General features: G+C 46.4%; 1 protein-coding gene and 1 pseudogene across 1 annotated transcript; one reads left to right on the top strand and one right to left on the bottom strand.

Moving 5' to 3' along the window:
* The first annotated feature begins 3880 nt into the window (after positions 1–3880).
* LOC112318385 (small nucleolar RNA U3) lies at positions 3881–4067 on the top strand (annotated as a pseudogene).
* Positions 4068–5978: 1911 nt separating this feature from the next.
* FMOD (fibromodulin) lies at positions 5979–15982 on the bottom strand. Its single transcript, XM_024571372.3, has 3 exons — positions 15788–15982; positions 12100–13087; positions 5979–7785 (listed from the first exon to the last, which is right to left on the bottom strand). The coding sequence occupies exons 2-3, from the start codon at positions 13076–13078 to the stop codon at positions 7634–7636; spliced, it is 1131 nt and encodes a 376-aa protein (XP_024427140.1). The 5' UTR covers positions 13079–13087; positions 15788–15982; the 3' UTR covers positions 5979–7633.
* Between the last annotated feature and the right edge of the window lie 1110 nt (positions 15983–17092).

Below are 17092 nucleotides of genomic sequence, written 5' to 3'. Positions count from 1 at the left end.
ATGATAACATTTGTTAAATCTGGATGGTAAACCCATGGGTCTTTGTTATATTGCTTTCTTTGTTTTTTGTAAGTTTGAAATATTTCATAATGAATTTAAAAAGGAATAGTATAGATTCAGGGATATATATATACATGTGTGTGTGTGTGTGTGTGTATCCCTGAACAAGAGGAACTATATAAATATGGTTTTCTATTTACACCTACCCAGAAGGGTGTCCTCCCTTCTTTCTCTCTCTTGTTTGGTGCTTATGAGATGCCTACCTTGGACTGTTTTTGCCATTCAGGATGTCATCCACCAGAGGTCAAGACCCGAGTCTGTAATGCTTGGCTGGTATTCCACACCCAAGTCCCTGGAAATATCTGTCTGACATCGTAGATGAAGCTCTTTCAGTCTGCCTTAGGGAAGTCTCCTTTAGACGGTATGATGGACTAAACAGTATTCCCCCAAATTCATGCCCACTCAGACAGTGAAAATGTTACCTTATTTTGAAATAGGATCTTTGTTCATGAAATTAGTTAAGGATAAAGATGAGATAATAATGAATTAGGGTGGTCCCTAAATCTAATGACTAGAGTCCTTATAAGAAGAGTAGAAGACACAAAGAGACACAGAGAGACACAGAGGGAAGACAGCCCTGGGAAGATGGAGGTAGACAGAGATTGGAATGATGTGGCCACAAGCCAAGGAACATCAGGAGTCACCAGAAGCTGAAAGAGACCAGGAAGGATTCTTTCCTAAAGCCTTCAGAGGAAGTGTGGCTCTACTGGTACCTGGATTTGGGACATCTGGTCTCCAGAACTTTTGGAGAAGAATTAAAGTTTAAAATTTGTTTTATGTCACACAGTTTGTAGTACTTTGTTACAGCAGCCCTAGGAAACTAATACAGATGGGTTCTGTAGATTTGAAACCAGACTCAAAGTAGTATTAGCCAGAATAAAGTATTTCTAGATTAAAAGGAAGGAGGCATCTGTATGCAGTAGCCCAAATTTATATAAGGTCACCCTATACCCATGGGGGGTATCTGTTACTCAGCTCCACAGAGTTGCCATGGAAGCAGGTGTGGAGACCAATCCTCAGATTTCCCAAAAGGAGACTCTGCCATTAGCTTGACCACTCAGGATCTGAGCTCTTATTTAATTCAGGGTCATTCCCTACAGTGTGATACAGCCTGACTCCTACTATTGAAGATGAGTATGCTGGTGCTCACTTTCTCAGCCTCACTTACCTCTAGACCACTAGTAGATGACTTGGTTCTGCCAATTTAACCTTGAATTAGAAGTTAGTGGCATGTCAAAGAAGAGGCCTGTGGAACCCACTCAGGTGAGGACAGGGTAGCGATGGCAGATACATCCAGATTCCATAGGCAGGAGCACCGGTGCTTGTCATGAAGAATCCATTATCCACTATTGGTGGCATTGGTGGAGCTAGCTCCCATGTCTCTGCCCTAGAAGCGTGGCTGTGGGTCTTTATAGACAAGGTCTTAGGCATTGTTTCTGGCTGCATGTCTTTCAAGCCTGGTTCTAGAGCCCTCCTAGAGAGTCCATGAGCTACCTGATATGACATCCCCTTAATGGAGCAACAAACAAATGAACAAATAAATGGATTCCTTTTCCACTTAGATCAGCTAAATTCAATTTCTACTGCTAGAGAATTGGAATTGACATCACCCCTCTCTCTATCTGATGGTCTGTCTTCCAAATAGACCTTATTGATTGCATGACCTAGACTTCCAAGGACACAGATGGTTTTAAGTGTTCTATTTTAAAGCCTCACAAACACATGTGTATTTAGTGAAATCTGTTATAATTCTTGTTCATAAAATGTGATTGTTGAGCTCAATAAGAGATGCTTTTCATACTTTTAAGGTGAGAATGGGCCGGGGTCATCAGGGATGCACTGAGCCCACTCCCATGTTGCCATGATATCCCCATCTGACCCTGACTCACCTTTCCTCCTGGGTTTAGAGCTGATTGTGCCCCTGACACCTGACCACATATATCTTGTTCTATTTTGGGATTTGGGTTTTGTGGCTTCTTCCTTGGAACGGCTTTCCCCACATCTTCTTGTGCAAACTGCACTTGTTGACTCAGATTTACCTAAAGAATTGCCAGCTAAGCCTGACACCAATGGCATGCACCTGTTATTATTCCAACCTATCTCCAGAGTCTTATTTTGCCAAGACCCATGGCTCTGTATGGCGCCTGTAGAGGAGATGTAGGGATTATTGAGGTTGAATGTTCTCTGCTGGTGAGTTTTAGGAGTGCTCAAGATTAACCTTACGGCTTTTCAATACTTTTGCTTATATAAGTAGGTTTCCTTATCTCCTCTTGGGACTCTGACCCATTTCCTGTTATTATTTCTTAAACTGGGTCAAGTGTAATTATTTTTCTTCTAAGTGTAGCTGGCGACCTGGACATGTAGGTGGAAACAGCATATTTATGTTTACCTTTGGCAACTTTTGTTGGCGCCCTGCATAACTGGGCAGGATCTGCTTGGTTCTTTTGTCGATTTCAGTCTTTCTGTGCTAGTTTCCCCCTTTTTCTGCTCCCTGTACCACCTGGAGAAGCCAAGGACTTGGTAAGTCTCTGTATCCGTCCTATTCAAATCACTTGTGGGCTCTGTCCCTGGAGCGGGGTGTAGTTCCTAAGAAGGATTGCTGCTCTAGGAACTCAGGCCACCATAGAATTAAGCATTTGCTTCCACTGGGCACAACATGGCCATCTGGGTCACCTAGATGCTCAGCTGGTGGTGGGTGATTCCATCAGTCTGTTTGAGGCAGAGTGTTTGAGGCAGAAGTCTCAGAGAGTTTGAAGAAGTCTGCACAGGATTCTGAGTGTCCTGATGATACATCTTAGCTGTGGACCCTGTACCTGAGCACCTGTGGTAATGGCTTGAGCTAGTGAATGAAGGAGTGGTCTCAGACCCCCAGGAAAAGGGTGCCTGGGGCTGCTCTTGAAGCTTTGCTGGCCAACCCAGCCCTCATCATTCCTTCCTCTTCAAAAAGAATGAAAAGACATTTTGTCCATGTATTTCCTTTGGCACTTATGTATACATCAATCTGCCTCACGGGTTTTATTTAAATCAACTGTATCTTTTAAGGGGCTAAGGCAAAATGCATGTTAGTTATTATTCTCCCCATCAGACTTCATAGCAAGCAACCTGAGAGGTCTATATTCATTCTTTCATGTCCTAAATGTACTAACTAGTGATGCATTGTCTGGCTCAGGGTTTTGCATACAGTTAAAATGTGTTGAACGGTTGAGCTGCACTCAGAGAGAGAAAGGATCACAACTTGCCTTCTTTTCTTTATGATCCAGGATTCTGCCTGTCCTTTCATGGCTTAACTTAGAGAAGTCTGTGCATTGGGATGAAGACACTGTATTTTTGTTTTTCACACAGCCAATTGAAATCTAGCATTCCTGTCAATCATGGTGAAGGTAACAAACCACAGCAGTATTAGCAGTACCTGAGGCTCTGTCAGCAACTGGAATCAGAGGTATTTTTGTATCACATTAGGTTTTGAAAATACATAGAAATGCCATTTACATTCATCAGCACTTCAAAATGACTATAGCTAATTAGATCTGTTGCTAGATCTTGTTATTTAATTTAGTGCACTAATAAAGTAATTGGTTTCTTTTGTAAACTTATTCATTTTATCTTATGCCTTTAAAAACACTTTGAGAAGATGTCCATAGACTTCACCAGACTGCCAAAGGGGTTCGCTGCACACACGGTCAAGATCCCTGGTTACACTGCGCCTTCTGCGGTCTTGATTTTTGGTCGGTGTTCGGCGGGGCTGGGCGCTAATTAGAGCAGGTTTGGAAGAACGTGGAACGAATTGAAGCCTTTTTAAAGTTTCAGAAAGCCTCTGATTAAGACTATACTTTCAGGGATCATTTCTATAGTTTGTTACTGGAGAAGTTTCTCTGAACGTGTAACCTGAAACCCAGAGGAGGAACCATCTCTGGCGAGCAGGGATGCGGGGTGGGGGGGGAAGCCTTTGATGATGCGAAGTGAAGTGCTGCCTACTAGTGGTTGGAAGGTAGAACTGTGAGATTGGTAGTTTCTTGGTAACTTGTGTCTGAAATTAGAGAATAAAGGCAATAGATGGTTTTACCCCTGCCTACAGACCCGGCCTTATCTCTTGAAAATCTCTTCCTTTTTCTCTGCGCTCCAGCCATTTTCTCTTTCAGTGTCCCGAAGCTTCCTCCTTCTAGGGTATAATTCATGCTATTATTTCTGCTGGACAGCCTCTCCCATCTCCTCATTGGGATAACTACACTCTCCCTCCATATCTGGGTCTCTGCCCCTGAACCTCCAGTCTAGGTCAGGCCTCTCGATCATCCTCTTGTAGTTCTGTGCTCACAACTCATTCTCCTTGGGGTGACATTTTTTGTTCATAATGTTTATTGTTTATCACTGCACTACACTATAAAACCCTCAAGGACAGGGGCTATTTGCTTTTGTTCTCTGAAGTATCCCCTGCACTCAATATACACTTATTAATGAAGAATGAATTTGAATCAGAAAATTCATAAAGAGACTGTGAATGTGAGCAGAATGGATTTAGGTCCGGGAAAAATAAAGGCAGATGGCCTCCCTCCACTATGACACCCCCAATTACTGCCAAAACTCTCCATATTCCTACAGGTCCTACTTACACCAGTAACACAGGGCTCTCCAGGATCACACAGTATAGCAAGACTGACAGGCCCAGGAGACAGCTGGCCTGGGGTCAGTGACATTAATGCTTCCTTCCCAGGTGACCTCAGCTTCTTTGTGCCTCAGTTTCCTCATCTGTAAAATAATGAAAAATAATAGTACCTCTGGCATAGAATGATTAGGAATGCTAATGAAGTAGCATAAGGAAAGAACCTAGCACATAATAAGTATTGGTGAAATGGTCCCTAAAGAAAAAGAGCCAATCGAGCCTAAGGGGTTGTGACTCCACTCTCGCTACCCTCTTGAGAAGCACTGGATATAGAAAAGAGGGCAGCCTTGCAGCAGGGCTGGGCCTGGCTCCCATTCTTCCCCCTGCTCTGTCATGGTTGGGATGTTCATGGGAGCCACTGAGAAGCACAAATTAGAGGCAGATGATCCTTCCTTATAGCTTGGCTGGATCCCTGCCTATGTGTTCATGTCTTCACCTCCCTCAGGATGTGCTGGAAGTGCTGTCCTTGCAGAGAGGCCTGTGCTTACAGTCATGATTTCCTTCTGATCCCTACCTACTTCTTGCTCCAGAGATTTACAGTCAGATTAGTTTACTCTGGCTTCAGATGGAGTTATAGCATGTGTAACATACTTGGCACAGAATTTTATAGAAAATATTAGTGATTAATAAATAAGTTATTTCCCTATTAGAAAACAGTGGATTGTCCTGAAAGTGCAGCCTTAGTCTGTCTGCCCTCTTAACTTTATAACATTTGTTAAGCACCTAGCACAACATCTGGCACTTAAAGGCTTTTACGAAATGTGCATGGAGAGGATGAATGAAGGATTGGATGGGCACATGAATGCTTATTTTCCTCTTCCAGGCACAATTGGACTTTGTAGTACTTGACTGTCTCCAGTTCTGCACAGTTGTCACTAGAGGGCAGGAGAGATTAAGACAACAATACTCAGGACCAGTGAGACCTAGAATTACTGGGTTGACAAGGGAGGATGGTGGAAGAAGAAAAATGTTAGGATAATTGAAAAAAGTCAGTTGTTCTTTATCTCTTGGGGACCAAATGGAAGGAAATGTGTAACTTGAGAGATTGAAGTTAGACTTCAAGAACTTCCAGTGCATAAAATATGCTAAGTAGAGATTTTATACAGATGATTTTTTTTATAGAGAGATAATTTGTTAACCCCTTAGCTACATCTTCCCAAGAATAGATGAGGGGAGTTCTTCCTGTCTGAGTGAGACCTATGTGACCTGACAAGTTCCCCTTAAAGTGTCTCCCTTTAATGACTCCATTTTTACAGATGCAATCGTAAAATACCTTTATTGGTCAGGTTAGCCACCACTCATGCTTTTCCTGTAACAAGGATCCTTTATGGAGGCATGATGGTGTTCACATGCAAATGCTTTCTGAAGAGCCCTGGGGCAGGAGGCAGCCTTGCCCCTCAAATCAGAGCTACTTTGTTGAAATGAGCTGGTTTGGCTTTTGTGGATTTCAGGGTCTGGAGCCAAGAACATAGTCCAAGGATTCCCCCTTTCACTTCTCGAAGAAGCTGCTTTAAAACACACATAGTATCTGTGACATAATGGCGTCTGGGCAGGGGCTAAGGTAGGGCTATATCTCTCTTCCAGCAGTTCCTGCCCTGGGCTGTCCAGATGGCTCCATCCCCATGGTGCCCCAAGAGAAGGGGATTTGGCCTCAGGCCACATTAGTTTTCAGAAATGGGAAGAATTCAATGCTCTCCAACCAAGCTGTAAAGCAACAAACACCATTAGTAATGAGGGTGTAGCCCAGAGATGCGAAAGTAGGTTTAATGCTCAGCACAGGCAAGAGTTGGCTGCCTGGCCTGGGCTTCACAGACCCAGTAAGCATCTCCAGCCAGAGCTGATACTACAGAACAGTGGCCTTAAGGACAAATCAATCAATACAGGTGAGCCACAGCCTCCTCCTTGGGCTAGGAGGTAAGCGCAGGGCTGGTTGGAGCCTGCCTCTCCCATCAGGATGTAGGCCTTCCTGCTTGGATAAGAGGAGAGGACAAACTACCTTTCTCATGATTTGAGAGCTACATGGTTTTCCCTTTGAGGATAAACACCCAAGTTGGGAGCTGCTGACAATGCAGACAGTGTGGGGCAAGAGTAGAACTACTGGGGAGATTCCTCAGCCCAGCCGATTCAGTCTGATCTTTCCTCTTTTGAAGTCTGATCTGCCTTCAAATAACTGCCTGACTGCTATATAGCCCAATACACTTATCTAAGCCAAAGGTTAGCTGTCTCCTCCCACATCGGGCCATGAATATTGTTATCATACTGGTGACCTCCAGTTTGATGACTTTCAAGGAGTGAGGTTAGGGAGGCCCAGAGATGACTCTTGGTGTCCTTCCAATTGCAGACACAAGTGTGGGTTCTCTGGCAGGCAGATGCCCAAGTGCCTTGGGGTCTCTCCTGCCTCTGCCTAAGGTGTAGAACTGTCTGTGGAGCAAGTTGAGTGGATGAGGTGGAGTTAGGAGGAGGCAGCTGGATGAGAGGTATAATCTGAGGAGCAGCAAGTGCTACTCAGAGGGATAGCATGACCAGCCCTGCAGGTGGGAGAGCTGTCAAGCTCTGCTCACAGAATCAGGAATTGGTGGAGAAGTAGGTTATGTATTACGCCCAAGGATCAGGAGATCAGATCACTGGGAAGAACTTAAGGATAGTGAGATTTCTGACATTGGCATTGTCAGGGATTACTCCCTCTGACGCCATTTCTGTCCTAGAAAAGAGTTTGGGCCATGTACCTCAGCAAAAAAGCTTCCTGTCCCCCCATCCCACCTGACCCTGCCTACAGAGGAGAAGACTACAGGGGGAGCCCAGGGAATTCTGTCACATGATCTGTCCTAGACCTTCCAGCAAAAGCCAAACCAAACCATCAAGCCAAATGCAGTGGGGCGTGGAGGTTCTGGGCCCCGCGCCCAACGTGTGGGCCGCTCAGATCTCGATGAGGCTGGCCTGGCGCAGGCAGAGGGGCGCGTCCTCCGGCATTGCGTTGCGCTGGATCTCGTTACCGTCCAGGCGCAGCACCTGCAGCTTTGAGAAGTTCATGACGTCCACCACGGTGCAGAAGCTGCTGATGGAGAACTCTGTGGGGACAAGAGGGGCGGAAGTGGGTGGGAGAAGGCCAGACCAGCGACCCGGATCCACAGCGAAGCCACGCAGCCTCTAAGGCTAGAACTTGGCTGGGTGGCTCAAGCTTTTTACAGGATTAGAGTCATACCGTCTCTCACCACTGGGAGGCAACGTCTCTCACCACTGGGAGGCAAACTAGGGACGGAGTGGGACCTCCGCTGCATCTGCCCCTCTGTCTCCTACCCACCCCCAGCCTGGACATTACCCTGAACACCCTGGAACGCCTTTGAGTGTTTTTCCAGCCAGGACCTTATCTCTTCCCATCTGTGTACAGTAGGAGGGAGCAGAAGGAAATCAAAGGTCAACCCGAGGACCTTTGAAGTATGGACAGCTTTTTAGAGGGCTTTGCTAAATTGCTTTGGGATGGAACATTAGGGAAATGGAATATCTCCTGCCACTTTGCAGATAGAAAGTGGCAGGAAATTAAAGTAAGAAATCCTGGGCAGAGAGGCAAATGTCTATACGTGCCAGAGCTTTGAGTCAGAGCTCCATTCCTATCACTGCCGGAGTACTGAGCGTCTGTAGTTCAAGGAGACAAAAATCCACAAATGAGGCTGCTATGAACCTCAAAAGTAAAGTACACAATTCCCCTGCCTCCTGCATTTTATATGATTATGGTTTATCTGTTGTTTAAAAATCTCAGAAGAATTTCCCCCTTTTGAAGCTTTCCCCTAAAATTACATAATCCTAATAGGTACAATAGTTCTGTTTGGTTTTAACAAATTCTGCTGCTACCCTTCACACCCTTATCCTTCTGGTTGTCCTCTTAGACAAATCAACCACCTCTCTCTAGAGTCTACTGGGTCAAGAACTTTAAAGAAGAAATCCCAAGAACTCAGTTAAAAATCCACCAGGGACAACAAAAGTTACCACTGAAAGCTCTGAGGCCTCTTTGGTTCCTTCACTGCGGTGTGTGAGAGCTTCGGGAATATCGCTGCGTGAGTAATAGTTCCAACAGATTTGGTCTTAAGGGCAGGATCCACACAGTACACCTTGAGGGCTGTAACACGCAGGCTGCCCAGGGCAGGGCTTGCTTTTGCATCCACCAGAAGTGCTCCTCAGCTTACAGCAGTGGTCAAGAACTGTGTTGGCCTGAAGCTGGACAGCAGGAGTGGGAGGAAGGCTTTCTGACTCCCTTCCCAGGGGGGACGGTGGAGGACATTACGGAGGGAAAGTTTATGAGGATGAAGATGAAGGTCGCAAGGAAGACAGTTAGAGAACATATAGGTTGATGAAGAACATGTTTTTAAATTAGCACATTCAATTGTTTTCAGTCTCTGTTAAGAACAGACCAAGGGAGACAGGGTGAGGCTGCAGCCAATTAACTTGTACAGCAAAGGTCCAGCCCCCAAGAATAATGAGACGCTGGGCATAGTGGGGCGATGAGAAATACATTTTTCTGGAGAGTACTGAGAGAAAATCTGAAATGCTTTTGTTTGTTTCCTTTCTGGTGCTGGGGAATGGATCAAGTGGCTTCCAAGTGGGTAGTTTGGGGGCAGAGCAAGGGCCAGGGGCTGGGTCTATGGTGTCTGCACAGAAGTAGTGGAGTGGGGTGGACTGGGGAGAAATAAAGTGGCCCAGCTTAAGTATCATTTCCAGTCCTATTTGGGACTGTGTTGGAGGTCCCAGGATAGATTCTCTACCCTTGCTTGGAGCCCTCACACCATCTGTTCAAATCCTGGATCCCAACTCTGCATATATAAATATTCTACCCATGTGTTGGGCACTGTGAGCCCCCCGTGTGTCTTCCCAAAGCTCATGAATAGGACAGGGCTCTTCTGCTTGGAGACTCTGAAGACACTTTCCAGCCCCGATTAAAACTGACATAAGTCTTTCCAGATTCCTCCTGCTGTACCCACCCTGCTTCCTGGATTCCCAAAGCTACTGAATAACAGTCCAAGCTGTGTTCCCTTGCTGTTGCCAGGCTGGAAAAACTGAGGAAGATGCTAGTGGAAGAAGGAAGAGGAAAGAGAGGACAGGGCTTTCTCTTGTACACCATTTAGTTCCTGCCTTTTTGGATCCTCCCTCAGAGCTCCCCGACCCCTGGTCCCTGACTTCCTGTGCAAAGCAATGATCTTTTCTGCCGGTGGTCTGAATTAGAGACACTCCTCACGTTCTCATACAGAGACACCTGGCTCCTGGTCCTTGGACAATAAAAGCAGGGGTTCTGGATGCTATCCTACATAGTCTGGGTGACCTGGAGAGACTGTGTTTCCTTCTCTGTGTCTCAGTTTCCCCATCTTTGCAATGCAGAAAGTAAGACAAAACAAAATTATGCCTGTTAACTTCAAAGTGGTAATAAGAAGCAAAGCTAACAATAATAGTAATTGTGCATTGCTTTTTCAATTATGTGTCAGACCATAGACCAAGCACTTTCCATTTATTAATTCACTAATTAAGAAAAGTAAGAAATTGGTGTTATTTTGCCTAGAGAGAAGACTAGGAGAGAGACTAATAACTAGACAAAGAGGATTTGGCTTTTGGGGTAGACAATGAAAATTTTTAGGTTGTTTGACTTAAGGGAGAACTTTCTTGCAGGTCCTTGGGACACATTAGTAAAGTAATTTTATCTTCATCAGAGCTTTTGGAAAGAGTGGGCTACCTAATATTTGAGCAGCAGATGTGGCTCTGCATGAGGGCGGAGTGGTGACAGATGCTGTGATGGAGCCATTTCCACACCAAGCTTCTCTGATTGCACGGTTAGGCAATAATGAACAGGTTCTCTCCCATGACAGCTGTTTTTTGCTGTCGCATTTTCAGGGTCAAACTCTGATGAAGCACTGAATACAATATGATGTTTCTGATGTGACAATCCTCCTGGATTCAGAATGGGTGGCAGGTAAGTAGTGGTGACTTCTGGGTGGGATTATGTAGAATTTGTGGAGTGATGGACAGCTACCGGTAAATATCAAACACTTTATGGCATGAAACATCTTAGAGATGTCTTAGAGAACCACCTCCCTTGGAATGAGAAAAATTCCCAAAAGAAAGAGAAACTTTAAAGGCAAAACAGTTTGCAGTGCACATGATGGTGTCCTGCACTTCAAACTAAAGGACCAGATACCTTGTCACCTTTCTAGCCCCACTGTCATCCTCTGGGACTGGTGGCTCTCTCACTCAGCGGGCCATCCAGTTCATTAACATCTTGCCAAATGACTGATCTGTTCCCTGAGCACAGGGAGAAAAAAGATCAAGAGAAACAGAGTGACACAGTCCCTATCTGTGCTGTTCTCTCTCAGAAGGCTCTACTTCAAAACCCTTTGTCAGTGATCATCAATGAGTCATTCTTTACCCTGGGAGAGGGGAAATTTTCTGACAGAGTAAGGAAGGTTAAATGCTTTCCAGCTAGGATTAAGACATCAGAGTCCCTGAAGTAATGTAAGCACATTCTGAACACAAGATTCTTAGTAAGAGCTGAAAAGCAACTGGATAATCCAATCTGAAATAAGTATTCCAGTTCTTAGAGGCAGAGAGGCAGCTTTTTTGGTTCCTTTAGGCACCTCCAAGGAAGTACTTGGAAAACGAGAAGCTCAATTTCCTTGCCCCCTACTCCAGGGCTTTGTGATATTCAGTCAGGCTCATGTTACTTTAGGGAGACCTCTGCCCTACTTCCAGGGGCTCCTTGAACTCCAGAGAGAACTAACCAGCACAAGTACTGCATTTAGCTCTGAGAGGCTGCACATTCTTGTCCACCAGCTGTTATGCTTGAAAAACAAACACCTAAACACAAGACCAGGCTGAAGAGGCGGGAGTAGATTGGGTGGAAACAGAGAGCTCATCCCCTTCTGGGTCAGAGATTAGTTACAGATAAGCCATGGTGTCTTAGCCCACTTCCTTCTAGGTTGGATTCTTGAAGTTCAACTTAAATCCCTTCTCTCTATGAACTGCCACTCCCAAATATTTCCAGAATCATATCTCACTGCTCCTCAATATATGACTCCTTCCTTTCAGACACACAAATTTCCTGGCTGTTTCCTACAGGCAACTTGTTCAATGACTGGGTTCCTTTGTTAGTGGCTATTTGTCTTCCCAGAATGGTTTTGTCCTGAGTTCCTCTAGCCCATGCCCACTTACCTCTCAAGACCTAGGCTGAAATTTACCTTTTCTGGGAAGTTTTCTTACCAATCCATTCCCCACTGAGTTTTATTAATATTGCCATTTAGTTTAAGTGTAAGGCTTGGTTTTCAGGTTGCCTTAATTTCTTCTCTAGTTACCCTACTGCTATTTCTTAGACAGCCACTCCCCATTCCCCTTTGCCAAGGTCTCACCATTGATCCTATTGCCTTGGAGGTAGAGGTTCTCCAGATTGGTGTTGACTGGGGGGATCTTCTGCAGCTGGTTGTAGGAGAGGTCGAGCTCAAGGATGCTGCTGGAATTGAAGGTGTTGGAGGCCAGGCCATTGTTGGTGAGACTATTATGGGACAACCGCACATATAGCAGTTTTGGTGACCCCCGGAAGTAGCTGTCAGGGACAGAATAAACATTATTGTGCTCCAGATACAGTTGCTCAAGGGCTGAGGGCAGTCCATCAGGCACCCTCCGAAGGTGGTTGTAACTCAGGTCCAGCAAGATCAATGACCGGAGGCCCCTCATCGCACTGCCCACTTCCTGAATCTCATTGTGTTGAAGGTACAAGGCTGTGAGGTTCTCAAGACCCTCCAGAGCATTGTTGGGGACCCGCGAGATCTGGTTGTGGTCGAGATGGAGTTCCCTCAGGGACCGAGGCAGCGGGCCAGGCATTCGGGTCAGGTTGTTGTGGTCCAGGTACAGCCTCTCCAGGTGCCTCAGCTTCGAAAAGACCTTCCTGCCCACCTTATCACTGGTGATCTGGTTGCCATGAAGAGCGATCCAGAGCAGCCCGGTGGAATTGTCAAAGACGCTTTCCTGGATGGAGGAGATCTGATTGTTCTGGAAGTAGACATACTTCATGCGGGAGGGGACAAAGGGCAGATACTTGAGGTTGCGGTTGTCACAGTACATGGCCGTGGGGAAGTTGGGTGGGCAGTCACACTCCTGGGGGCAGTCTCGAGGATCTGGTGAGGATGGAGAGCCATAGGTATAAGCTGGACCTTCCTCCACCCCATAGGGGTAGGGCTCATAAGGCTCATAGGGGTAAGGGTCATAGGGATCGTAGTAGGTGGACTGCTGGCTTCGGAGGTAGTGGAACCACCAGTGGGGATCTTCATCATACTGAGCCCAGGAGAGGGAGCAGAGCCCTGCCAACAGCAGGACAGAGGCCCACTGCATTTTGTCTCTCTGCAAGAAGGGAAAGAGAACAAAGCAAGCAAGCATGAGTGAGACTTTAGGGAGGCAGAATGGGTGAGTCTTAGGCTTTGAGCAGCTCTGATATAATGCCAAACATCTGAGAACAGGAGCTTGCACTCACTTTCTCCATGCCTTTTCCCAGGACTGGCTCTGCACACTGGGTCCAGCTGGAGCTTGCTACCTGAGGAGACCTAGGTGCAATTCCCCTGGTCATAGAGTCACAGAGGCAGAGTCTTTGAGATTAGAAGAAACTTGAATAGGGGGTGCTGCATTTTTTTGTTGTTTGTTTGGAGGGACAGATCCATTGCAACCTGAAGTTTCTGTTGGGGCAGCTGGAGAGTCCATAGCAATCCCTGTGTGGTGGGGTGGGGATGATTTTCAGGCCTGAATTCATGTCCAACTTGGACTCCCCAGGGAAATAATATTTTTCAAGAGTCCAAGGAAAAAGCCTTGTGGCTTTTTCTGTGTCTCAGGAAACCTCCGCCAGTGGCTTGAGACCTCAAAGGGGAAGATTTGAACTACTTTGGAAAGATCTCTGGTCTCTTGGGAAGTCTGAGAGTCTGGTTTTGAGTCTTTATGAAGGGGTGTGGTCCTTCTGCAGCCACCATGAGACTTGGGCTGCCCTCCAAAGTGCCAACATCCAGGACATTCTGCTGGGTGAGAAAACTCTCGGGTAAGCAGTTTGTGGCTACATATGCAACTTGGCAGGCAGAGGGTTTTCATATAACAGTTACAGATTCCCTCCAGACTGGGGACACTGGCACCCAAGAATGGCATTTTTCTTCTAGAGTGGCTGAGTACATGGAGTCTGAGTCAGTTCACTTGACTATCTTTTGTGGTATCTAGTAAAGTGTCAGCACTGTTCTTGCTGCACCATGGATATTATGCAAGAGCTACATGGGGCCATGAATTGAGGAACACTAAAAAGAGGACTAGGCATTGAAGAATCCATGTATGCCCAAGGGAACGTGGCTTTAGAATGGGATTCTGGCATTCTCCCTCCCATCCCAAGCTCCTTGTGGTGACATCTGAATTACAAGGTCCCATATCAAGACCCCTACACTGGCATCAGCCTTTGAGCTTATATGCATTCTGGTGAGATGAGAACAGGCTGTCCTAGAGAGAAATGTAGGCTTGGTGTCATCTGAGAGGGAAGCCAAAGGTATGGAAGATGAGAGGCCAGAGGGTGACATATCAGGCCTGAGCACCCTGTTCTGAGCACCTACAGCCAAAGCACTGCATAGCCTTATGAGCAATGGGTACCTCCTAGAGGTGTGAGTGTCATCCTTGGATGGGGAAACCTCAGAACCTTTCTTGGTCCTGGAAAAGTCACAAATATCTCTCACATTCCTGTTTGGGCCTTGCTGGGGTTGGCAACTGTAAACAGGGGAAAGAAAGATATCTAAAAGCCACCATCAAATCCAAAGAACTGATGGGAAGGACCCTGACTGTGACAATATAGGCACTTTGTGGCCAGCACCCTTCCCAGAACTCTCTGTCCCCTGAAAGCAGTCCCTTTAAGCCTGCTTCATGCTTCATCCCATCAGCCTCTGGGCTGCAGAGGAGAGGCACCCTGGCTCATTCTCAAGCAGCCTGAGGCCTCAGACAAAGAACCCACAGTGTTTCAGAATGTCGACCCAATTGCCCACTGCCTGGGCTTGCTGGCGGCCCAGGTTCTGGCCGGGAGAGTAGGCGATGAAGCGGCCCACTGCCAGCAGCGCATTTTTCCATGCACAGCTCTGGGCTGCTGCAGGACCAAGGTGGCTGTCTGGAGGCTGGCACAGTGAGCCTCTGTCTCCATTTCTCCTTCCAGACTGGGTACCTTGGCATACAAGAGCCACCTTCCTCTTCAAGACTCAGCTTTCCAGGGGCGTGCATCCTTTCATTTTGGCCTCTCCTTAGGAGCCCTGACTTCTGACACAGTTTGGTGGAGACCTTATGCCTCTCCTTGCCACACCCCCATCTCTTAGCAATGTTGCACCAGGATTGTCTACTTTTAAATTATCCCCTAATGCTAGAGACCTTCCTGTGCTCAGAGTTTTGTGAGGTGGAAAGTTCCTAGGACAGGCACTCTGTGAAGTGGGAGAGCTCATTCAGGGATTACTGCTGTTCTTTCATTTCTCCACTCTGGAGAACCATCGCTTTCTCCTGTCAGAGTGGAGGAAGTCAAATCAGAAGCCACCCCCTTCCTGGACTGGACCCACAGTTCACAGCTCCCTAGACATGGTTAACTCTCAAAACTTCTCTTTCCCTTTTACCCCAGCAACATACACACACACACACACACACACACACACCACACATACTCAGACACAATACACAAAACTCCCCTCCTCCATAGCAGTGTTTAATTCCCACAGCCCTCTATATGAGAGACAGCAGGGACATGGGGCTAAGCTGGTAGCGTTTATGAGTAGTAGAGTAGAGCTGGCTTCCCTTTGCTTTAGTGCCTGAGAACTGGAGCCTCCTCCCCAACCCCCCCACCCAAACTCAGAAAGGAGCTGCAGGACAAAGGTAGTATTTGGAACTCCCTTCTTTTTACTTCCTCTTTGCTCTCTCCAGCATCCTGGGGTCATGGCCCACAGAAAATGAGGAATGAGTCCTCCCTCTTCCCACTCCCCAGCAGCCCTGTTTCTTTATTTTCTTTATGGAACTACAAGACATGAAAACAAGTAAAATGACTACACTTACCTGGAGCTGAACCTTTCAGAGAGTGGCCAGGTCTCTCTGTCTGTGGACTCCTTGGGTTGGAGAAAGTATGTATGAGAGAGAGAAGGAGTGAGAGTGTCTACTGAGAGTGCCTGTGTCTGTGCCAGGCCAGGGTCCCGCCCCCAAATTCCTAATCAAATATTGTGAAGAGAGGGGCTGAGGAGCCAGGATCCTGACTTTTTCAGCTCTGCCTCGGGGGTGGAGCCCACACTCAACTACGCAAATCCTGCCCGCCTGGCGCTATAAAAACCACCTTCTTTCCACTTACTATCTTCCCCTAAGCATTGGCAGCTCTGGGTTTCTTTCTGCTGAATGAGTTAGTGGCAGCCTAGAAGTTATTTGTACAGGCTCTTACGAAGTGCCTGGATTTCTCATTAAACCCACAAGGGCAGATGCTGAGATGGGAAGGGCCAGGATTTGGGAAGAAGCATCTTAATTAACTCTTTCTGCAACTTGTGACCCCCCCCCTCCCTGCGCCAGAGCTAGTACTCACTCTTCTGGCTCCAGCTTGCTGTGTACTAGCATCATACACTTTCATTTAATCTTAGGGTTTTTAACACTTACCTTGTTAGGTTGAAGCGAGACAATATGAGATGCTGTGTGTACGGTGCCTGGCTTAGCGCACAACTGGCACTCACAATGTGGGAGAGATGATTGCTATACCCATTTTACAGGTGTGGACACACTGAGCAAGGGGAAGATGAGGTCGGAGAAGCAAGCAGGAGCTAGATCAAGACAGGAGCTTTAGGCCATGGAATGGATTTAGTTTTTATTCTAAAAGAGACATGTCATCTTTTAAACTACTCAGGAGAAGCAACAGGATCTGATTCACATTTTTAAAGGCACACAAGAGAGACTGTTTGTGGGGAAAGGGAGTCAGGGGGAAAACAGTAGACACCAGCGTCACCTCACAGAGAGGTGATGGCAGATTGGCCCAGTGCAGTGGAAGAAAGCTAATGAATGTATTTTTAGACAGGGAACTGACAAGTCCTGAAGATGAACCTGATATGGGGAGTTAGGGAAGTGAAAGATGCATCCTAGATTTTCAGTTTGAGCAACTGGGTGAATGGTAGCTCCATTTCCTGATATTGGAAAGATGGGAGGAACAGACTTGGGTAGAAAACTAAAGTATGCTTTGGATGCACTAAGTTAGATATGCCTGTTAGGCATTCCAGTGGAGATGTACACAGGCAGGTATATGAGTATGAATTTGGAGTCTGGGGGTTGGAAGAAAACATTTGGGAGCCTCAGAATTTAGATCACATCCTAAATGCTCTCTTCAACTAA

This window comes from Desmodus rotundus, chromosome 12, assembly GCF_022682495.2.
Source record: "Desmodus rotundus isolate HL8 chromosome 12, HLdesRot8A.1, whole genome shotgun sequence".
Classification (NCBI taxonomy): Eukaryota; Metazoa; Chordata; class Mammalia; order Chiroptera; family Phyllostomidae; genus Desmodus; species Desmodus rotundus.
This window is presented reverse-complemented; position numbering and strand designations above follow the sequence as displayed.